General features: G+C 34.7%; 1 protein-coding gene across 11 annotated transcripts in view; it reads right to left on the minus strand.

Annotated features, from left to right (window-relative positions):
• Positions 1 to 25,733, minus strand: part of USP25 (ubiquitin specific peptidase 25) — a 143,559-nt gene that overhangs the window by 45,585 nt on the left and 72,241 nt on the right. For 10 of the 11 annotated variants that reach the window (XR_013414951.1, XM_015133106.3, XM_015133105.3 and 7 more), the window contains 9 exons: positions 21,955 to 22,092; positions 18,092 to 18,168; positions 15,792 to 15,865; positions 12,270 to 12,418; positions 6,927 to 7,054; positions 6,095 to 6,190; positions 4,796 to 4,957; positions 3,955 to 4,181; positions 287 to 357 (listed from right to left, as the gene is read on the minus strand). Coding sequence is in view for 10 of the 11 variants with exons in the window: in XM_015133106.3 (XP_014988592.3) it covers positions 287 to 357; positions 3,955 to 4,181; positions 4,796 to 4,957; positions 6,095 to 6,190; positions 6,927 to 7,054; positions 12,270 to 12,418; positions 15,792 to 15,865; positions 18,092 to 18,168; positions 21,955 to 22,092 (1,122 nt within the window). In the remaining variant the exon portion in view is untranslated. Of the gene's footprint in view, positions 1 to 286; positions 358 to 3,954; positions 4,182 to 4,795; positions 4,958 to 6,094; positions 6,191 to 6,926; positions 7,055 to 8,689; positions 8,809 to 12,269; positions 12,419 to 15,791; positions 15,866 to 18,091; positions 18,169 to 21,954; positions 22,093 to 25,733 lie in introns of those variants that run through there. The other variant, XM_028845400.2, reaches the window with a different exon arrangement.

Raw genomic sequence — 25,733 nt, forward strand, 5'->3', positions numbered from 1 at the left:
AACACATACAGTGTGAAAACACAACTGAATGGGGAAAACTTGTCATGAATTTTGTTATAAATTTGTTACAAAATTTCCCCCATTCAGATGAACCGTCACATTGTACATATTGCACACCCTTATTATTTTACAATAATAATTTTGATTTACCAAATTACAAAATTTTGATTTACTAATATTTTAAATCAAAACATGTAAAGAAAAATTAGATTAACATAATGTAAAGATAAATTAAAATATATGTAAATAATTTTGACAATGATTACTAGCTCAAAATTTCACTTACTTGTATCATAGATTTGTCAGAGTACATTAGTTCAATTGTTCGATGGATTCTGGATATGCTTTCCTGCAAATCTAAGGATATAAGGTGTCATTTAATGATGAACATCAAGTGTGCTTCTACTTATAAGATAAGGACTAATGGCTTTCTAACAAACACATTAGAGAAATAGGAACAATTTCCTAAAACTTCTCTTAAAAAACATTACTATTTGAAATCTGTAGAAAATGAATTATAATTATTCTTTTTTCTTTTTTTGAGACAGAGTCTTGCTCTGTCACACAGGCTGGAATGCAGTGACTCGATCTCGGTTAACTGCAAGCTCCAACTCCCAGGTTCATGCCATTCTCTTGCCTCAGCCTCCCGAGTAGATGGGACTACAGGCACCTGCCACCACACCCGGCTCATCTTTTGTATTTTTAGTAGAGACGGGGTTTCACCGTGTTCGCCAGGATGGTCTCAATCTCCCGACCTCGTGATCCAGCCGCCTCAGCCTCCCAAAGTCCTGGGATTACAGGCGTGAGATACTGCGCCCGGCTGAATTATAGTTATTCTTAATAAAAGGCACAGTAAAAATGCATAGTTAAAAAACAACACAAATATGATTTATCCAGAAAATGTGGAGAGCCAATAAAAGTGAATTTTGTTCAACTCTATAAAGGAGAGTTTCAATGAAAATGAAAGCTAAGCTTCCTTACATATTGCTATAACACAAGTAAACTTAAGAACAAAGTAAAAGATGTTCACCACATATCTTGTACACACACATAACTGAATAAAAATCGACTATAATCCCAGTGAAAATAAAATTATGGCACTCCCATGACAATTATTTCTACTTCTAGTAGAAAATAATCCTACAAAATTGTTCAGATAGGGATGTTCACAGTCATACTGTCCACAATAATTTTTAAAAATGAAATAAACTAAGTATCTGTCAATAAGGAAATGGTTACATTGAAACCACATCATATTGTGAAGCTGCTGAACCAATCAGGAAGAAACCTTGAAAAACTATTAAAAAAAATAAGCTAACTTTAGAGTGGGGAAAGACCTGTCTAAGTCTGTCAGAAAACCAGTAACCTCATAGGAAAAGGTAAGATCCTCCCTGCCTAAAAAATCTACATTATAAAAACAAAACAAAACCAACATAAAGAAAATCAAATGAAAAATTGGGAAAATAATATCTGCAGCAGATATGATATTATAGGCAAAGGGTTAATATCCACAATACATTAAACTTTCTATTAAGCAATAAGAAAAAGACAAATGGCTCAATATTTTTAAAATGGGCAAATGTCACAAACAAGAAATTTACAGAAAAATATAAATGTCCAACTTCACTCAAAGCTAAGGGAATGCAAATCAAAACACTAAAATACCATTTTCTCAACTATAAAAAACTACTAAAAAGTGTCCAGGGCTAGGGAGGATACTGGGAGACAGGCTCTCTCACACAGCAGGAAGGCAAACTGGTTTAATGTTTTGGAGGGACAACTTTAAAACGGTTGTTGAAATTGAAAATATACACACTCTGAACCAAAAATGGTGGACATAAGGAAACAACAGACCTTGGGGCTTACATTAGGGTGGAGGGTGGGAGGAGGGTGAAGATGGAAAACTACCTGTTAGGTACTATGCTTATTACCTGCATGATGAAATAATCTTACACCAAACCTCCAAGATGTGTAATTTACCTTTATAACAAACCTGCACATGTACCCCTGAACACAAAATAAAAGTTTTTAAAAAAGAATATATCTTACTTACATAAGTGTATAAATATGTATATCGAAGACCAGCACTATTTAGTAAATATCAATATGGGAATTAAATTAATTATATCATATCTGTGTCTTGGAATATTACACAATAGTTTACAAAATATTGCTAACTGCTAACATCAATAGGGATGAAAAAGAAAAAAAATATCCTGAGGAAAACCTTCTTTCCTGATCCATAGTATTACATATAAAAACTTTATCAGCTGGGCATGGTGGCTCATGCCTGTAATCCCAGCACTTTGGGAGGCTGAGGTGGGAGAATCACAAGGTCAAGAGATCAAGACCACCCTAGCCAACACGGTGAAACCCTCTCTCTACTAAAAATACAAAAATTGGTTGGGTGTGGTGGCACACGACTGTAGTCCTAGCTACTTGGGAGGCTAAGGCAGGAGAATCACTTGAACCCAGGAGGCAGAGGCTGCAGTGAGCCGAGTTTGTGCCACTGCACTCCAGCCTGGTGACAGAGGGAGACTGCGTCTCAAAAAAGCTCTCAAACTTAAAACGGACAAAAGAGAACTCATCATATTTCTCTTTCCTCCCCTGAGTGGGGAACCTCTTTGCCCACTGGTTTACCTTTTTGCCAAAATACATTCTATTTGGTTATTCATACCATTATGAACTAAGAGATTCATTTGATTCCTCCCTCTCTCACCTCTAGCCAATGACCCACATCTGTCAGTTGTCTCCAAAGAGTATTTTAAGTACATTCACTTCTTCCCTCCCTCAGTGCCACGACCTAGGTGTCAAAAGCTTCCTAGCTTCCACGCCTCTGAATGTAATCTTTTAGAAACAACCTGCCATGAGGAGTAGAAAATTACCCAACACCTAATACAGTACTTCATCAACATGTTTGTTAATACGTTCAAATATTTTCAAAAATTCCTTCTTATATGAAAAATACTAAGGAAAATCTTGACAGCTACTAATGCTATTAGTCACCATCATACCTTATGTATTTCTTACTAAATTAGGGCCGTTCTTTTTCAAATATTGTCTATAAAGAGTTAAGTTGGTCAAATAATATCCAACAATCAATATTGTTCAATATAATTCCAACCATGTCACATAAGTAGTTCATTTTTTTCATAAACCAATAAATTAGCATAAAATTGGGGAATAACAGGGAATTATATTTTCACATTTAAAGAAAAAAGTGTAATAATATCTACCATAATCCATTTTTTTAAAGTACACTATAACAACAGCAAAGTAGGAAAGAGAGAAGTTCAGAATAACTTATTCTGAAAAAAAGAAAAAACAGAATACAAAAGAATAAGAGTTCCTTCCAAGAAAGGACAGATGGCAACTTGACACACACACACACACACACACACACACACAGGCACACAAGCGCACATACGCCACACAGAGCACTGTCCTTATTTTTCTTATTTTGCTGCTCTGTTACAGACTATAATGGGATCATAGATATTTAGAAATCTGTTAGAGCTATTAAAAATTAAAATTCACATTTCTAATTGTTAAGCCTAAAGAAAATTTTTTTATCACTGGAACTCCCTGTGCAAACTTAGATTTAGTACCCAATTGATACGTACAAACATTGATGTCGTATGACATTTCTCCAATGGAGTAACTGTGAATACCAGTTTGATATAAATTTAGAGCAGTAAACTAGAAAATCAGGCCATCTGCTGTGTCATTAATCAGCTAAGCAATCCAGGGAAAATCTTTTGGTCCTTGTGAACCTGATACTGAGATTATAAAACTGGGGAGCCAGACTAGTTTATCTTACATAAAACCCTTTCTGGAAAAGAAAAATGACTGTAATCTTTAAATATAAAACCCAGATGTGATTTCCCTTCTCAATATTAACATTATACATATCCATCTGAGGTGACAGTAACCATGCTATGAGACACTTCTTACCTCTGGTGTCATTTTCTATTTCTGTCCTCCAGCGATGTAAACAACTTTCCAGCACAGAAAGTTCTTCCTCCGTAATGTGCCTTGGTGCCGGATGCATGGGCAAATCTGGAGGTATCCGGGACTGAGTAAATGGTTTGTGTATCACTGATCTCGATGAAACGGCAGCAACTGATGAAGGCGACGTGCTTGGCAGTTCTGAAGATGGGGCTCCCTGTTGTTCTGTTGTGCTGTATTAAAGCATAGAGTATTTGTTATTAACCTTTCAAGCTGAAGCTCTCAACTAAGATAGTGCCAAACCCACAGTATTAAATTGGCTTATAATCTAAAAGGAAAAATCTTAACAAAGAAATATGTGGATTGATCTAATATCCAAATGAGATTTTTAATACATAAGAACTAAATTATTATAAGATGAAGTTGTAGCTTTAGAGTAAAAACGGCTTAATCATATTTATTTTTAAAAAACAACAAAATCTTATGCATGATTATATTATTTTCCCTGGCTTATCAGCTTACATTACAGAAACAAATTCAAATTTGACAGTGCTATTTTTATGGATCATAAAATGCTGAATTTTATATATGTACATACCAAAACATGCTAAAGTATAATTCTGAACTGAAAAAAAAGTGATTAAAAATTTAATCCATGACCATAAAATCCACTGAAATAACAAAAAAAACTCCCAGAGGACATACAATCTTCTAAGTGAATCTACTCTTAAGAGTTCACTAAAGTAAAACAAAGCATACATTTCATAAAAACCATCTTTAGAGGCAGCAGTTACATTATTATGTAATAAAGGTAACAACTGTCTCTTGCATCGAGATTACTTTTTACCTTGGTAATGTCTGTGATGGTATGGAACCACTAGGTGGGGAACTAGCATCAATATCGTCAACAGGAGAAGTGCAAACAGGTTTACTTGAGGCAAATTCCAATGCATACTGAAGAACATCTACCAAGGGGAATCGTTTGGGACCCGAACCATAGCTTAAGTATCTGTTAATCATAAAATGTACAATGCTTTTATTTCTATATACAGCATATTTGGGTTTTTATTATTATTATAAAACATGATATGATACTTCAATAAAACTTCCTCAGCAATAACATTCATTAGCTTTAAAATGAAGATGGTAAAACTGAATATACATTTAAGAAAAACATATTAAATATTCTCCAAAGACAGGAAACCAAGGCTGATTGGGACTGAATGTGAGCATATACTGTTATAATCTGTAAATGCTGTTCTAAATTGTAACTCAATAGGATGAAAACTGACATCTCCTGCGACTGTTTTTAGTTTGAGATCTGGCATCTGGTCTCATGAGCAAGACAGTGACAAGTACTATCCTCCTATCTTTTACCACTAATCATTTTTCAATATGATGATTCGTACATTTTAAGAATAAAAATCACTAAAATACGATATATTATTTGATATAAGAAGTTTTAGACTACTAATTTGAAAATTCCTAAAATACGGGAATACAGAGTAGATCGGGGTTTGCAAACTGAAATGACTTAAGTGACATTTCAGCCTTTAGATTTCTGTCTTGCCTGTAGAACATTTCTCAGTCTAGATTCTGACTTCTTTTAGAAATGATCCAAATCAATAAACAACAGTGAGGCCACACACACACGGCACCATCCATTGGTATTGGAATGGCATTCATTCCCTGTACACACAGATTGCTCTCTAGACTTCCAGCACATACCATTTTATACCTGACACAATTTCCTCCTTTATGAAGCTGCTGAGAAGGCCTTGTAGGCAGCTGAGTTTGCATCCAGTTTTAAGGAGAAAAACTCAGGTACCATTCATTATAATGAAAATCTCCAGAGTAATCTTTAGTTTCATGCAAAAAGAAAGGTCAAAACTATATTCATTTAACTTTATATCAATTTTCAGCAGTAGGAACCTTACCTGTTGACAATGAACTATTTAATTTTAACCACTAGAATAATTAAAGTCAACTACAGATTTTTACTTTCAAGCAAAACTCAAAACTATTCACACAATATTAACTACTCCTAAAATTATAAATCATTCAAAGCAAATTTGAAATGAATAATCTAGTCACCAAATACATGGTTTCTGATAATTATCTCCTAATTTCATAAAAGTTAAAATACCTTTCAAGCCTTTGTTGTAATACTGTGAGGTAATCTTTCAGTCTCTTGATCTCTTCCCTCTTAATTCTCGTTATTTCTCTGTTTCTGTGCATGTATCTATCAGAAAAAGGCAATCATTAGCATTTCTGAATATCATGAAAGTAGATGCAATATGGCCAGATGCCAGTATGCCCGGCCTAGCACTTTGGGAGGCCAACGTGGGAGGATCACCTGAGGTCAGGAGTTCAAGACCAGCCTGGCCAACATGGTGAAATCTCGTCTCTACTAAAATACAAAAGTTAGCTAGGCTTGATGGCAGGTGCCTGTACTCCCAGCTACTCGGGAGGCTGAGACAGGAGAATCACTTGAACCCAGGAGATGATGGCTGCAGTGAGCCCAGATCGCATCACTGCACTCCAGCCTGGGTGACAGAGCAAGACTCCGTCTCAACAAAAAAGAACAACAAAAAAAGGAAAGACAGAAAGACAGACAAACAGAAAAAAACAAAAGAAAGACAGGAAGACAGAAAGATAAAGTATTAAGTATAGACATCACCACGAAGCATCAATTCATTCAAAATTGTATAAGATATAAGGTAGATAATACAAAATGGTATTTTTTTTAATTCTGAATTTTAAGACTACAAAATTAATCATCTTTAAATTTCCTTATAACATTATTCCCAACAACTATACTTTTCTAATACAAAGTGACATTTACCTTGACAAATGGCTTTAGGTATATTATACAAAAGTAAAAATTAATTCTAAGAAAATTAGAATTTTCCTCTATACAACATTTTATCACCTACTAAACTGTTTCAAACTAAGTCATGCAGTATATCAAACCATACCTGTCCAAATATAAAACTTGGGGAAATTCTAATTTGTTGTGAATTTTTTCTGGTCTTCCCAATGCCTGATTAAATTCAAATCTTGACAATTCAAATGTTAACACAGGTGGTAATTCAGTAAACCAATGCTGAAAGGAAATAAAACAATAACAAAAACTTTAATACCACCTTTGTTTTCTTCATTGCAATCTTAGGCATAGGATGTGGGCACTGACATTTTTATATGTATCATCACAATGCTGACCTGACAAGTAATTGGGTACACAATTTAATTAAAACTCAACCTCTTTCTAAAAGTTTTCCACACCTCTTGAAAAGTCCAAGAGTGGATATAATACATGATGAGGAAAAAAAGAAATCTCACAACTATCCTTCGAAAATAATTCTTTGCATTAGAATTTCTAGCTCAAAGAAAAAGACACTGGTTAAAACCATGACTTAGTAGCTCAAGTCTTCTGTCTTCTTCAATATGTTGTTGAATGGTACTTATACTTAACCACAGCATCAAAATCCTGTGACAAAGTAACTTGTAAGAGGGAGTACTCAAAAAAAAATTTATATCATAAATCATCACAACTCTGATACTAAAAATGAAAAAATGGTGTTTTCCTGTTTTAACTTTAGCTCCTCTGCTGGATTTTATACTAATTTATGAAAAAGACATATCACTAACAAAAAGTTAGTACTTAAAGAGTAACTTATTTAAAATCTTTTAAAATAACTAGCGTTTAAAGAATTGAATGTCTCATTGCTATGAGCCAAATTATGTGAGTATAGCTATAATTTCCTTCCCCTAACTGCAGCCCCTAATCCATATATGTTTTAGTAACTGTTCAATTAAGCATGAAATTCAACATTTTTAAAAGAAAATTATTTTCATATACAACCTTAAGTTATACATAAGCATATGTATTTAAAGAGAAAGAAAAGGTAACAAACTGGTAAATCAACATATAACAGAAGTATAAAATAAGTATTTCTGAAGTGCTTATTATAAACTGTGCAATATGCAAAACTGCTGCATATTCTATTGTGTGATAATTTCAAGTGTCACAAAATGCCACCACACATCTGTCAATAAGTTAAGAATATACTAAATATAAATTTGAACATCCAAAAAAAGCATGATTGGCACACACCTGGCAAAGTGAATTTGACAAGGATCTGGAAAGTTGCTACTTTTCTCTAAAGCAAATAAAAGCAAATGGTATTCAATACTATTTCTCTTTCAAAATGATAATAATTACTTGAACTGAGGTTTCCTGAGCTGGATGGTTATCTTTCACTGAAAGCTAAGGTTTAAGGAATTTGTTTTATATGGATAATACCTGAAACGGATTAAATAAAGTTATGAAAAATATCAGAAACATCTCAAGTTTTAAAATTTGATGAGCAAAGTTTGCTTACTCATTTTGATCTCACATGTAACTGGCAAGAATTTTTGAGTTAGTTCTAATCCACAGATAAAATTATTATTAAGAATTAAAACATTACCCCAGACATATCACAAAGAACACTTTTGATTCTTTAGGATAATATTCTCTGTTCCATTTTATGATACTCAAACAAGAAAGTAGATTTCAAGAACTATCACTTTCATATTTTATTGCAATACTTTAAATATTTAAATGTCACCATTAAAATTAGTTACATATTTTAATTCATGGAAATCTACAATGGCCACAAGAAATGAAATGACCCAAATTGGGGTATACTTTTCTGTAGACCATGAAAAGTCCAGGAAATATAAATAGCTTCCATACCTTACAAAAGGATGCTCAAAAATGTTATGTAATATGTCTCTGTTATGAATGCATTTTCCTCTATCAGCGATGGCAGGTTTTTCCTACTACAAGAGTGGAAGGATTTCACTTTCTCATTCTAAAGCTGATGGGGACAAGATGAGATAACCAGACATTCTGTAAATTCATGTTTTAAAATATTAATGGTATGTCTAGCTCTGCAATATTTGGATTGTAGTATAGCAGTACATAATTTGAATTTTAAGTAATACAAAACAGAAATTTTTCTTTCAAAAAAATACTATTTCCATTCAACAAAAAACTATATCTACTTCTCTATAACCTAACTAGTATGCCATGCTTGTAAGACAGAGGTCATTCTCCATATTTCTAAACATTCTTTTACTAGATAAACTACAGGAGGAACAGATTTCTGCAGTTAGTGAATAAAGAACTTACATAATCAGTATTGTCAGCATAAGTGCTTCTAAATTCATCACAATTCTAGAAATCTCACCGTTAACAAAAATAGTTCCTAAAGAGTATGTCATTTTTATGAGTTTAAATACCTGTTTTTTCCATTAAAGTGTATAAGATACCTTGCTTTTATGAGAGGATTACACAAATGTGGAGGGAAAAAAAAAAAAAAACAGAAAAAACATACCTATCATTTCAAATTCCCTACAGAAGACCAAACCAAGCCAGGATGTAAACTGTGCACAAGAAGCAAAAACTGTTTATTCCAGTTAAAAAATTAGCTCCAGTCATTTAATTGCCTTCACTCATTTGCCCTTTTATTTTAAAAGATAAGTTTTAAATATACATAACCTCTACAGATGTCTAATATGGTACATGTCGATCGACTGTTTCGCTAATTTTGTTTTTAAAACTTTGTAAAAGCTCCTTCTAGCACTTATTATTATAACTTGGTATAACTTTGTGAAGGGAAATTTGGCAGTACCAACACATTTAAATGAGTATGCCCTGTGACCCAAAGATCCTACTTCTAACTATACTTCATTCCTAAGTGCTCAAGGGTAAAGACATTCTTCAAAATAATTCTTTTTCTTAGTTACTGCCTTACAAGAGAATTAAATCAATTTAATTTTATAAATACAGACTATGTAACACTATGCAGATTTTAAAAACACTGACGTAAAGCTGTACACTAACTTAGAAGCATGCTCATGATATACTGCTGAGTGAAAAATGCAACTCTCGGGGCAGTATGGACAGATGCAAATACTTACATGTGCATAGTGGCAGTCTAAAAGAACATGCAACACACACTGGTAGTAGCGAATACTCACACTACAAGTGAAGTATTTACTATCTGAAATTTTTTTCCTCCAATAGGCAATCAAAAAATATCTCCATGTTTCCTGGAGAGTCTGACTCATCTACAAATTGCATACCATTTAAATGTTAAAATGTATCATTTAGAAAAAATTTAAGTAGTTATTTTGGATATAATCATGTTTAACTTACTCAGTTGTCTCTTAGTATATCATTCCCCCAAAATTTAAACTCTTATAGCCAACTGGATGTTTTAACTGGGAAGACTGGAGGTCTTCCCATATTAGTTGGCCAGAGCTATTTCAGCAAATGAGATGTTTTCTGGGTCAAAATAAAATTGACAATTTTTAGTAAATAATAGATTGAGGAAAAAGCTATTGTTATCAGGCATTATGCCAATTTAGAAATAGCCTATAATGTTACTTACTGGCTTTTAGAGATTCAAGAATAGTTTTTCTAAAGGATATAATAAGACTATAATTTAAATGTTATTTTTTAAAAACTGATATTATACTTTAGTCAGTGATAGTCTCTTAAACCAAGCTGAATTATTATTGAAACTATAGTCTCCAGCAAATCTAGAAAAATGGTAACAGGAATCACAGGCAATCAAATTTGCCACAGTAGTGGAGATTAGAAACTGCTAAATACACAGAACATCATAAATCATTATATTCCCTAGGCTAGAAGAAAAAACCTAGGCAGAACATTTATATTGCAACATAGGGGCATTCAGAGTATGAAACCAATATAAAAAGATGGAGGACAAATATAAGATATTTTAAATAAACCATAAAATTTTGATTATGTGTAGAATAAAAAATTTTTAAAAGCTGGGAATATGTGAGAAAGATTACTAATAAACCATAGTGTATTTCAGCTACTCTGACAATATAAAAAAAGTACCATCCCTGCCCCACTACTCCAGTCATCCTTTTATTTAACAGCAAATAGATCGGATTTTAAGAGTTTGCTTTCTTATTCCATTGTGGGATACTGCTAAAGTCCCAGTCTTAGAGATCTGTTTCCCAATCAATAAAATAAGCTGAATTTAAACATTCTTACTTAGAGGTTTATATCAGAATTAGTTGTGCAGCTCTTGTGCCCATATACCACATCCCTATGCTACACTCTGCTTTGATAACTTTGAAGTGTGGCTATTCTCTACTGAGAATCACTGAAATAGATGATCTATGACATAGAAAGGAAGGCTATTTCAAATACGTCTCTTCCTCTTAAGAGGAAAAGCATATTTTTGTTTGTTTATGTATGTGTGGGGAAGAGGAAAAAATGAGTATGCATCTGGAACAGGAAAGGGTTAACTGCATCTTTAAGAAAAAAAAATTAAAATTTAGATAAAAGCAACTTATTCCCAAAAACACAAGTACAAAGTCTCCTTTTAGCTAAACACAGAGACATCGTATCACTTAATATTTATTAAGCACCTATTCAGTATAAAGACCTCAGAAACTTGTTAGATAAGTACCAAGACATTTCATTCATTCATTCAATAAATATTATGTATGCAGCCACCATACTACCACTAGGGATATAGTAATGAATGACACAGATAAAGCCTCTACCCACATTCATGGAGCTTAACAGCTAGACAACTATCAGCAATTGCTTAACAATGACTGATTGGAGAAGCACATGATATGTCCTTTGCTTACTATTACAGTGCCAAAACTCCCTGACAGATGAATGCACGGATGAATGGCTACACAGATGCAGCTACAGAGATGGATAAAGAAACAGAGATGGGTGGAAAGAAAGAAACTAGTTGAGGTAGACATATAAGTTAACAATATTTTATAAAAATTATTTCTTCCTTGAGAAGGGAAGTCCTTCCATCTGACCTTATGCAATCACATAGCAATTTTACAAGAAAAGGAATCTGGGTGTCGTGGACAAATTCCAGTAACAGTTGATATAAGTAGCATATATCTGTTTTAAAATCCACTGTAATATCAGGATTTCTTCTTTAAATATATCCAAGAACTAGCATGCTGCTAATGGCTGGTACCTTGATTGAAAGGTCTAAAAAGACTGAAAAATGTCCTAGAAAGACTTTAACTGAAAATTCTGAGATAAATTATTTAAGTGAGAATTTAACATAGATTATAGGTCATATTGACTGGGCAGGTTTCTTGAATGTCTAAATTACCAATTAAATCCAAATATACTCTCTGAGTATTCTCTCTCAATTATTAGGTAGCTATATAATTAGAACCTTACATTGTGCTTTATGGCATTGTAAGAAAGACCTAGGGAAGAAAGTGGACAATGAAAACGTTAAACTCACCTCTTGGCCTGATTTTCCTGAATTCTCTGAATGTAAAGACTCAATTTCTCCTTCAATCATCGCAGCCTCTAGGCACTCATGCAGATCTTTGAACCCATTGACCTGAAGTGGGTACTGACCAAACATTTCAGTGTTTTCAAATTTTTTACCTATAAGAAGGGAGAAAATTAATAATCCTCAATATGGCCTTCTGGCTACTAAAATTAAGAGTACATAAGGATTCTCAGCTGAACCCGAAAATTGTAACACTGACTGATTTCATTCCTGAGAAGTGTTAGTGTAATTTTCCTGTTGGTTTATACACATGCACAAATGTACATTTATACCCAGCCATAGATATTACACATCCACATATATTTAATTAAATGCACACATGTGTATGTATATTTTTTCTCACAAGAAGCATTTTCTAAGGGCAAGATACCATACTGAACACTGGGAATATATACAGCAGTGAACAACAGAGATATGGTCCCTGAGCTGAGAAAATTCTCAGCCTCATTTGAAAAACATTATACCCATTAACTTCAAGTATATTTATAAACAAATAATTATTATTACAACTGTTATAAAAAGAAAGTTGTGATGAGACACAGTGCTGTGAGAGGTATAAAAATGGGAACTTAGTCTTGGGGGTGGTGGGGAGAGCAGGGAAGACTTTCATGGCAAAGGACATTTAAGCTCAGACTTGAATAATGAGTGGGAGTTAGCCATGCCAGAGTGCTGGGGGATTATATAGCGTATTCTTGGCCATGGAACAGCATGATGAAGACTTTAAGGCAGTAAGGAAGTTGATATGTTTAGGAACTAACAGAAGATTAGTGTAGCTTGGGGAATCAAGGGAGAGATCACAATGAAGTCAGACAGGGAGTTAAAATCTACAAGGTCTTGTGTTCCTATTAAGAATTTTTTTTCCACACCACATTCTGCATATAATGCAGTCACTGATATGGTTTGGCTGTGTCCCCACTCAAATCTCATCTTAAATTGTAGCTCCCATAATTCTCCTGTATTGTGGGAGGGATTCAGCAGGAGATAACTGAATCATGGGGGCAGTTTCCCCCATACAGTTCTCGTGGTGGTGAATAAACCTCATGAGAGCTGATGGTTTTATAAGGGGTTTCCCCTTTGGCTTGGCTCTTGTTCTCTTCTCTTGTCTGCCACCAAGTGAGACATGCTCTTCCACCTTCTGCCATGATTGTTAGGCCTCCCCAGCCATGTGAAACTGTGAGTCCATTAAACCTCTTTCTTTGGTAAATTGCCCAGTCTCAGGTATGTCTTTATCAGCAGCATGAAAACTGAAACACCTTTAAAGTCCCTGTGTGAACTAGGTGGTCATCTGTTAAAAGACTATTGCAGAATCCATCCAGAAATAAAGGTAGCATGGATTAAGATTGTTAAAAGAGATAATATATACATTTATACATATATACAAGGAGGAGCACCAACAGGACATGACTGAGGGGTTTGTAAGAAGGATAAGAGACAGATAAGAAGGAAAATATCAAGAATGACAGAATTCTGGCATGAACAACTAGATGATGATGATGATTACTATTTATTTTATTTTTTGAACAACTAGATGATGATGATGATGATGATGATGATTACTATTATTTATTTTATTTTTTGAGACAGAGCCTCGCTCTGTCACCCAGTCTGGAGCTCAGTGGTATGATCCCTGCTCACTGCAAACTCTGCCTCCCGAGTTCCAGCAATTCTCCTGCCTCAGCGTCTCTAGTAGCTGGGATTACAGGCGCCCACCACCACAGCCGACTAATTTTTGCATTTTCAGTAGAGACGGGTTTCACCATGTTGGCCAGGCTGGTCTCAAACTCCTGACCTCAAGTGATCTATCTGCTTCAGCCTCCCAAAGTGCTGGGATTACAGGCATGAACCATCATGCCTGGCAGATTATGGACTGAAAATTGCACCACTTAAGTAAGAGCAGAGGATTTTTTTTCTTTAGTTTTGAGGTAGCAGTGGAAATCACTGGTTCATTATGACCCACGAGATTTCAATTTGAGAAGAGAGTTGAATATGAGTCTATAACTAAGATTAATATTCTGGAATAAAGATAGAATTGCTGGCTTATTGACAGCAGGAAATTAAGGCAGTGAATGAGATGCCTAGGGGATGAGACAGGAAGAAAAAATGGGCCTAAACAAAGTCCTAAGGTTCTGCTACCTTTATATGCAAAAAGAGACTATAAATACAACTTTTCTTAGAAGTACCCGCAGAGGCAGGAAATTGTATTTTTAGTAGAGACGGGGTTTCACCATGTTAGCCAGGATGGTCTCGATCTGCTGACCTCGTAATCAGCCCGCCTCGGCCTCCCAAAGTGCTGAGATTACATGCGTGAGCCACTACGCCCAGCCGACAAATTAAGTATTTTAATAACAATCAATTTTAGGAATCAATATAATACAGGTAGAAATGCTCCTGCAGGGTATTATAAACAGTGCCTAGTCACGACCTGATCAGACATACTAGCTGTATCAGATACAGTGTTCTACTTCAAATCAAATCAGAATGATTAAGATGAATGACCCAACGTAAATGTACTATGTAAAATATTCTACTTCTATATATAAACATATATATTAACTCATATATATGTGTGTATATATAACAACTTATATATAAGCTGTTACCATTTGAAACAAACAGAAATGTATGAACACTTCACTAAGACTTTTTAAAGTGTCAACATCTGAGTTCGTATCTGCCTTTTTCTGAATCCCAAACCACCTATGTTCAAACAAAACTTCAGGGAATCCACTACTTAAGGTCATGAAGAAAAAACATTTTTTCAAATTTTACACTTTAGCTGATCTGGAAACAGGTAACTTTCAAAAGTTGATGCATTGGGTGATTTGAGAAAAACAATTTTTCAAGTTTATGCTTTGGGACTAATATTATTACATGAAGTTACATTTAAAGAGAGTCTCCTGCCTTGTTAGGAAAACCAAACAGAAACTAGTTAGGCCACATTTTATGAAACAGGTATTTAGCTTAAATGGAGTAGTATCACTCTTAACTGATTTTTCAAAAGATAGAGTATAATTTTTTCCTGAAAATTAATATCTACATTTAAAATCACTCAAAAAGTGAGAACTCTATACCACCCTGACTATGCTAAGTTGCTAAATTCAGCTTTCAACGTGAAAAAGAAACTGAGCATCATAGCAAGCCCAGTATTTAACTCCAATATTATCTTCAAAGGATCTCCCAACTGTCCCATTAATCCCTGATTCCAACGTAACAGGATCACAGAAGCCCTCTCACTGGAAAAAACATGAGGATAAAATAAAGTATCAATTAGTATGTGATAATGCACTTTACACATTCCTTTTCATTCATTCAATTCTGTGCCATATGCGAATAACAGTAGCAATCCAACAAAAATTACTAGACAGAATATATCAAAGTCCACTAAAATAATAGTAACTATTGAGACAAATGAACGAATGAATAATAATCTCTCTTCACTTGTAATAAAAAGTAAATGTGTAACTATACCTTCAAGTACTCCCACGGCTAGGAATCTTCCATAGAACAACTCTACCATGGGGTTCTTTGGCTTCTCTTCATCCCTAAAGAGTGTTAAAAAATATAAATGTGATTACAATTTTTGGACCTATAGAGAAAATATTAAAAGAACCATAGCATATGACAAGACAAAAACACGTCTGTGGCTATCATGCACTTATACTGAGCTCTGTTATTTACAGCGTCACCTTGTGCAAGGTACTTAAATTTATTCTCCCGTTTCTTCACCTGTCAACTGAGGATAATGATGATAGTTGCACTCACAGGATTCTCATAAGAGTTAAAATGAGCACTACATGTATGAACTTGGAAGAGAAATTGACACGGTCTGTGCACAAAGTGCCTGCTCTTTCTGTCATCATTATACATTTCAATCTCTTACTCTGTGTAGCGCATGTTAATTTGGACATGGGAAGGAAGAAAAGCCACTTTTAATCAGAATAGATTTCTACAACATGTTGCTAAGTTATTTCCTGTATTTACATGGAAGAGTCCAAATAATCCAAAAACAACAACCTCACCAGGGAGGGAACAAGGTACCAGTTTTTGACCCAGAGTAGCTTCACCTTTCGTGAAGTTTCACACTGCTGGTAGAATTAGTCGTTTACATAGTTTCCAAGTCATTTAATATAAAAATTCATTTTTTTCTTTTCTGTTTGAAGCAAACAAATTGATAATTTTAAACTGTCTTTTTATGGTTTGTGTGATCTAAAAAAACAAAAGTTCATCTTGGCCTTACCATATAGAAATGCATTGTATCTACAGTTGTATACAGATTTTTCTGTATTAATTTGTGTTTATATTAATTGATTTGTTAAGTATTGTTTAAAAAGGGAGGGGATACCATCTCTCTTGATAAATAGGTCATCATTTTATCCTTAGAATAATGTTGATAAGTACTTCTCTTAATTCTTACAAGAACCCCAGTAGGTAGTGTAGTAGTCTTTAGTGCTACTGAAAAAAAATTCTGGCCCTTCATGTTCAGGTACATGGTAAGATACACTGTCCTACTCACTTCTTAAAACTGTGATAAAATGTACATAGCCCTTTAACTGCACAGTTCGGTAGTGTTAGGTAGATTCACACTGTTGTGCAACCAATCTCAGAATTCTTTTCCTCTTGCAAAACTGAAACTCTATATGCATTAAACAACTCCCCATTTCCCCCTCCCCCCAGCCTCTGGCAACCACCATTCCACTTTCTGTTGCTACGTGTTTGATAACTCTTGATACCTCACATAAGTGATTTATAGTATTTGTCCTTTTGTGACTGGCTTATTTCACTGGGTATAGTATCTTCAAGGGGTCATGTTACAGCATGTGTCAGAACTTCTGTGCTTTTCAGGATGAACAATATTCCACTGTACATATATATAGAACATTTTGTTTATCCATTCACCTATCAATGGATATTTGGTATACTTCCACCTTTTGGCTATTGTGAATAATGTTGCTATGAACACAGGTGTACAAATATCTCTTTGAAACCCTGCTTTCAATTCTTTTGGATAGACACCAAGAAGTAGAATTGCTGGAACATATGGTGATTATATTTTTAAACTTTTAAGAAACCCCCATACTGTTTTCCACAGTGGCTGTACCATTTTATATCCTCATCAATACAGCACAAGGGTTTCAATTTCTCCACATCCTTGCCAACCCTTGTTATGTTCTTGGGGTAGTGGGGGTTGGGGGGTTGTTTTTTTCATAGCCACCATCCTCATTAGTGTGAGAAATTCCCACTCATTTTGAAGTTAGGCCACATAGCTCTGTCCAACAAAATGTGAGCAGAAGTGATGTGTGTCACTTCTGGGCAGAAACTTGGAGACACAGTATAATTTTCACTGCCAGCAAGATCCCAGAGACCTAGGTGACCTTGGGGCCCTGAGTGAACAGATGAACAGAGCCACTTGTTCACATGCACTGCTACTTCATATCCCTGTCTTCATGCTTCTACATAAAAGGATTTTGTCACAATTCACATTCCTGACATCTTTCTCCACGGCAAATTCATTCCTCCTCATGAAAAGTGATTACTGAATCTAAGAAAAGGAACTGGGCATGTAAGACTAGCTCTTTCAGGGACCACTTTTTAGATTTTTTTGGTTAGATCATTATTTGTGCCTGCAAATTCCAAACAGCTTGTCAATAATACAGAAAATATTGGGATTCCCATAAGTCTGTCTTGATTTCTTATTTCTCCGTTGACATTAAATACATGCTATCTAATGAATTCCTAAAACCCCACTGCTAAACTTCATGGTAACTTACGTCTCCTCTTCAGCTTTCATTTGGAAGGCATCTTCTAACCAATCTAATAATTTGTGTGTAAACTCACTCACATCTTGCTGTGAAAAGAAAAAAGCCTGTTGATATTTGAGCCTACTAAAAAAAAATACTAGATGTTATAACATCAAACCTAGAGCCAGTTACTGAAATATATAATCACTAACTTCTTGCAAAGATAACAAGTGAAATGTTTCACACAAAATGCAAGAAACTTTTATCATTTAACCAGGATATATTTGAAAAAACAAGCATTATATTGATATTCAATGATTGGGTTCACTCTAAAATACACACACACACACACACACACACACACACACACACACCAAAAACCAAACTTACAAATGAGATTTTTTAAAAATAATCATTACTCACCACCTGAAGAGCTCTGTAATGAATCTTTATAAAATGAAGAAATCATCTTACCAAACAGTTCTTTATTTTATAAAGAATTATTACTGGCTTCTCTCTTACAAGGAAGACTAGTCTCTTTCCACAATTCATTTTCTTAATTCAACTTACACACACAACTTTTCAAGCCATATCTACCTTTACTATCATTCAGAACCAGCTCATTTATCACCTTTCACCATTCCTTTGATCTTTGCTCTTCCAACATAGAAAAACAGGAATAGGTTGTAGCAGTTGTGTTATCAACTACCATAATTCTTTCAATAACGTGAGTTGGAACACAGAAAATAATAAATAGAACACAAGGGAAAAAGCAATAAATCAACTCTACTAAGGCTGCTTAAAGACAGATGAATCAGTAGTAAGCAATTTGCCCTTATCAAAATAGCCCCAAATATAAAACAAACTTACTATCATACATTTTTTCAGCCAGAAGTTTCTTAAAGAGCACGTAGGCCAACTTATTAACCTTAAAAAAAAGTTGAAACTAAAGTCTGGAAAGCTTAAGTAAATTGCTCCAAAGCTGCAGAGTTAAATAGGACTAAACGCAACACAAAAATCTAGCTGTAAACATTCATAATACCTACGGTGGGTTGAATAGTAGCCCGCAAAGATGTATGTCCACCTAGACCCTCAAAAGGTGACACTATTTGGAATAATGATCTTTGTCAATATAATTAAGGTAAGGATCTTGAGATGAGATCAGCCTGGATTAGGGCTGGGGCTAAATCCAATGGTGAGTGTTCTTATAAGAAACAGAAAACCAGAAGACAGACAGACACATGAGGGAAAGCCATATGAAGAGGGAGACAGGGATTGGAGCTATGCTGCCTCAAGCCAAGGAACACCAACAGCCACCAGAATACGGTGGAAGCAAAGAAGGATTCTCCCCTAGAGCCACTGGAGGAAGTGGGGCCCTGCCAACACCTTTATTCTAGACCTCTGCCCTCTAGAACTGTTGGAGAATAATCTTTTGTTTTTAACCACTCCGTCTGTTGCAATTTGTTACGACTGTCCTCAGGAACTACTGTAACATCTTAAAACAACTTTTCATACTTTTGTATAACTTTAATTCACTTAAAGGTTATATCTAACAAAAAATAAGGTTTCCTAGCTATCACAATATTTTTCAGAAGTTAATCCCTATCTTCCTTAGAAATCAATCTAAAATTGACAATTATAAAATAAAAATTCTACCTGCATCCATCAAGAGAAAAAAAAATAATGAAATCTTCACTGATTTTTAGTTTTAAGCTGAAACAATTAAAGGTATGATTAAAACTGACAGTATCAATTGGGGCCAGGTGTGGGAGGCCAAAGAGGGAGGACAGCTTGAGCCCAGGAGTTCAAGACCAGGCCTGGCAACATAGGGAGATCCTGTCTCTATAAAAATAAAATACAATTATTTGCCAGGCGCGGTGGCATGTGCCTGTGGTCTCAGCTACTTAGGAGACTGAGGCATGGGGAAGGCTTGAGCCCAGGAGGCTGATGCTACAGTGAGCCATTTGTCATACCACTTTATGACACTGTAAGCCATTTGCCATACCTGTATGACACTGTAAGCCATTTGTCATACCACTGTATAGCACTGTATGACATTATACCAGCCTGGGTGACAAAACAAAACCGTGTCTCCAAAAACACAAAAATGGAAAAGAAAAAGAAAAAAACTAACAGTATCACATATCAAAGCATATCCCAAAAGACACTTGTGCACTTCAAGAGATGATATATTTGAAATATTTAGGAAGAAGATACAATGAAAATATAAATTCACTTAAAAAAAATCATGATGCTTACATTTACAGATTCACTAAATTACTAGTGTAGCCTTCAAATTCAAGTGTTTAGGGAACAGAAGAGAATCAAACTTATCAACCTTAATTGATATACATCCACCTTAAAAGTCCTCTAAAGAAAAAGAATCACTAATTTCAAAAGTTAGTCTACAGTGCTAGTCTGAAGCAAAAGCATTTATATTGTGGCCTTAACAGCCAGTTGTATCCATTTCAACTGTAACTGAAAAGCCCACCTATGTACATATATGGCTCCAAATGAAGTCTATGCTGCCTCATCTTTAAAAGTGAAAAGATACCCCAAAATCAGCATGAATCTCTAGGAAAGAAAGAAGAAAGAAAGAAAGAGAGAGAGAGAGAAAAAGAGAGAAAGAAGGAAGGAAAGAAGGAAAGGAAGGAAGGAAGGAAGGAAGGAAGGAAGAAAGGAAGGAAGGAAGGAAGGAAGGACGGACGGACGGACGGACGGAAGGACGGACGGACGGAAGGACAGACAAGGAAAAAGCCATCCAGAAAGAAAGGTAAGTCAGAGAACAGAAGTAATTTTTTTGAAAATGTAATTGTATATTCAGAGTCACTGGAAAAGATAGTATGCATACTAAAAAAGAAAAAAAAAAAGGTAAAACGCATTTAGAACCAGAAGGAATGCCAAATGCCCTAAAATGGTGGTTTGGGATCAACTGTAAAATTATTTTTCTTTCTTTTGATTTGTGTTAGTGTTATCATGACAGAGCAAGTAAGAAACAAAGCTGAGTCGATACTAAGCCTAAAAGGCACAGGAGCATTGTTAGAATGTTTTAAAAAATGAAACAACATATAAAAGAAACTCTGAGTGAGTGCCCTTTTTGTTCATTCACATTTGCCATAAAAGGTAAATTTAAAACAGAAAGAAAAAGCACAAGGAAAATGGTGACAGAGTCTCCGACCCTCCTCTTCCAAACGCCCTCTCCTTACATCCAAAAAAGAGACACATCCAAGTATGTACTTTGAAAATCAATACTGAAAGCTTAGTGGCTTTTTGAAGCTTCTGCCATTACATGCTTGCTGCCATCTTTTTGAACACTTACTATTATTTGCCACTGTATTTGTTCCTCTGTTTTCCTTCTTTAATTTCTCTGATTTTTCCAATTATATGTGAAAATACTGGTTTGTTTATAGATATTTTGTAAGAAAATTACCAATATGCTTTTAAGGTAATGGATAAAAATCTACAATACACTATATAAACAATAAAAGACAAAAGCAACAATAACAAAGATAATGTATTTCAAAAACCATTTCTGGGTAATTACGGAAAAGTACTCCCTGCCAGCAAACACAGGAATATCAAAAGCATGTGTACTATAATGATCCTCTGTTATCACACATTTGTGAAGATGTTTAATTATGTACTTGTAAATAATCTTAATTTTATCCATCGTTCTCATTTCAATCATAATGTAAATTAAAACTTTATTTTAACACCTTCAAGATTACTTTTCTTTAAAAGTAAGTCTCCCAAATGTTTTAAATGGTTCCAGGTTTTAATAAAGCAGTATCATGCATCTTAAAAAGTCTCATATTCTTGGGAAAGCTGCTTAATATTATTCGGATTAAATAAAATACAAATGGTTAATAAACAAGTAAGTGCAACAAAACTACCTGCTGTGAGTCATTTGATTTGAAAGCATCCTTAAGAATTTCAACTGCTCTTGATGGATCAACATACTTCCTTTTGGTACCAACAAGAAGTGCAAATAGATACCTCAGCTCACGCATAAAAGGCAAATTCCGATGTTCCTATTGAAGGAAAAAAAAACCTTAATTGAAGATTAAGAAAATTTTTACTAGTAAATAGATATTCATTTTAACAGTAACCAAAAATTAAACTAGCCAATATAGATTTGGGATGAATTAGCACTCTTTCATAATTGAAGAAAGTAGAGTGTTGGTGCCATCTAAGAGACTCAAAGAAGTCCAGCACAAAAAAGGCAGAAGACCTAGGATAGGCTCACAATTTCAGATGAATGCCACATATTCACAGCAAATCATGTCATTACTCAGCCCAGAATATCTTCCTCATTCAAGACTGCTTATTATAATACTTCCCATTCAGCAAGGCCCAGCTGCTGCTGCTGAGAGCAATAATAACAGGCAACGTCCAATGAGTGCTCACTGCATGCCAGGCACTGTTCTAAGTGCTTTATCTCAATAAACCCATTTAAGCAAAAATCTCTACTCCTCCATGAAGTCTTTCCAGACTCCTCCAAGTCAACGATACCTTCAAATTCCACATCTACTGAAATGAATGCCTTTCACTGAGCAATGAACCACTGACTGTCACTGTGGTGTGACAATCTTAATTACCAGACTAATATTAGAACCTCATCCAATTGTTAACATTAGAAATTTAATAATTATTTATTTATTTATTTATTTAATAAAAAGTACTTATAAATTATTTTATACTCATTTATTTTATATCTATTTTAAGTTACCCAACATTATATTTAATATAATTCAATCACAATACTTAAATTTAATTATATTAATTTAATAATTAGACCAGATCCTAATAGGAGACTAATATATCACCCTCCTAATAGTCCTCTGAAATCTTACTTTTGTTTCTCAATAAGACTATAAGATTCTCAAAGACAAGAATTTCTATATCTCTTCCACAAGTTTTTACTACACAAAGCAAGCATTCAATTCTTAATGGTTCATTAAAGCAAAATCTCCAGAAAAAATTAAAACAACTCACATTACCAATCACTAACAATTTAATTTAAAACAAGAAGGAAACTTTAAAAAATAATGTAATTCACAAAACTTAGTGAAATGTTTCATGGCAACAAACCAGGCAAGCCATTCTTATAATATTTAGTTCTTGTAATAACAATTCTAATGGATAAAATTTAGATATTAAATATGAAAATTTTCTTCCAAATTTACATAGTTGGCATTCTTAACATTGTAAAATTCTAGGGGTCTGGGATGGGGGTGTATCTTTACATAGTTGCTGCCCAGAATAATATAATCGACATAGAAAGAACTGCTTCTAGAATATATTCCAAAAAAGAGTCCTAAGAAATAAGTAAGAGGGAATAAAACTGGTTCCAAATATACCCTACAGAAACAGGTTTTGAAAGTATAAAAACTATGAGCTTTAATCCATAAAGTTACTTCCATGAGTACCCATAATTTCCTGAGATCAGTTTCTTTATCACTGCACCTAAGTCAATGCAGTTTTGTGAGACATTCCCAGTAACAAAGTTGGAAGTAATAATTTTTTGGAAATTAGGGGAATTCTGCTGAGAAGCATATTTGAAAACTAAATTGCTTCCTAGTTTCTACAAGATTTTACCATAAATGAGATTTTAGCTTTGGTCAAATCATTTTTCTTCATCTACAGAGATGATAATACGGTTTTTCTTCTTTAGTCTGTTGATATGGTGAATTACAGTGATTTATTTTTGAAGGCTAAACCAATTTTGTATTCCTGGATAAGCCCCACTTCTCTATGAGGTATTATCCTTTATATATAATTGCAGGATTTAATTTCTCAAAAATGTGCTACAATTCTTTGCTTCCAAATTCATGAGAAATAATGGCGTGTGGTTTTCTTTTCTTGAAATGTATTTTCCTACTCTTCATTTCAGGGTAATGCTTAGCTCACAAAACAAGTTGGGAAGTTTTACTTCTTAAGTATCTGTACAAATGTATAGGGAATTCTTATCATTTGTTCTTTAAATGCTTAATATAATTTACAAGTAAAACATTCAGCTGTTGAATTTTTTGGTGGATGGGTTCCAGTTCCTTTAATATAATGTAGGGCTACCACAGGTTATCTATTTCTTCATCAGTGAGCTTTGATAGCTTGTGACTTTCAAGTCACTTGTCTGTTGTTTACAATATTCCACTATTCTCCTTTTACTGTCTATAGAATATGTAGTGACGTTTCCCTTTTTCACTCCTTATATTTGTAACAGATGTCTTCCCTCTACTTTCTTGCTTAGTTTACCTAGAAGTTCATCAATTTCACCAAACTTCTCCAGAAGCAGCTTTTGGTTCCATAACTTTCTGTATTGTTTTTCTGATATTTGGTTCATGGATTTCTGCTATTATCTTTATTATTTCCTTACTTCTGCTTTGAGATTAATGGGCCCTTTATTCTCTAATGTCTTGATATGTAAGCTGCTATCATTAATTGAAAACCATTCTTCTTTTCTAATGTCTGGTAAGATGTCTCTTGTTGCAGGAAGTCAGGGACCCCAAACGGAGGGACCAGCTGAAGCCGCGGCAGAAGAACACAAATTGTGAAGATTTCATGGGCATTAGTTCCCCAAATTAATACTTTTATCATTTCTTACGCCTGTCTTTACTGCAGTCTCTGAACATAAACTGTGAAGATTTCGTGGACACTTATCACTTCCCCAATCAATACCCTTGTGATTTCCTATGCTGTCTTTAATCTCTTAATCCCGTCATCTTCGTAAGCTGACGATGATGTATGCCTCAGGACCCTGTGATGATTGTGTTAACTGCACAAATCGCTTGTAGAGCATGTGTGCTCGAACAATATGAAACCTGGGCACCTTGAAAAAAGAACAGGGTAACAGCAATCTTCAGGGAACAAGGGAGATAAGACTTTGGAGTATGACTGCCGGTGAGCCAGACAGAACAGAGCCATATTTCTCTCCTGTCAAAGGCAAATAGGAGAAATATCACTGAATTCTTTTTCTCAGCAAGGAACATCCCTGAGAAAGAGAATGTGCCCCATGAGGGTAGGCCTATGAATGGCCCCCATCAGGGCGGCGTCTTTTACAGTTGAAGCTGAAGGGATGAAATAAGCCCTGGCCTCCTGTAATGCTCCTAGCCTTATTAGGACAAGGAAATTCCTGCCTAATAAATTTTGGTCAGACAGGTTGTCTGCTCTCAAACCCTGTCTCCTGATAAGATGTTATCAATGACAATGTGTGCCCGAAACTTCATTAGCTATTTTAATTTCACCCCACCCTATGATCCTATGACCTCGCCCTGCCTCCACTTGCTTTGTGATATTCTATTACCCTGTGAAGAATGTGATCTCTGTGACCCACACCCTATTCATGCACTCTCTCCCCTTCTGAAAATCGCTAATAAAAACTTGCTGGTTTTACGGCTTGAGGAGCATCACGAAACTTGCCAACATGTGATGTCTCCCCCAGACACCCAGCTTTAAAACTTTTCTCTTTTGTACTCTTTCCCTTTATTTCTCAGGCCAGTTAAGACGCTTAGGGAAACAGAAAAGAACCCACGTTAAATATCGGGGGTGGGGTTTCCCCCGATAGTCTCTAATAAGATATCTTCAACTAATCACTGTTTTAGCTTCATCCCTCAAATTTTGATGTCATGTTTTAATTTTCATTCAGCTCAGAATATTTTGAAATTACTCATTT

The sequence above is a fragment of the Macaca mulatta genome, chromosome 3 (genome assembly GCF_049350105.2).
Source record: "Macaca mulatta isolate MMU2019108-1 chromosome 3, T2T-MMU8v2.0, whole genome shotgun sequence".
Classification (NCBI taxonomy): domain Eukaryota; kingdom Metazoa; phylum Chordata; class Mammalia; order Primates; family Cercopithecidae; genus Macaca; species Macaca mulatta.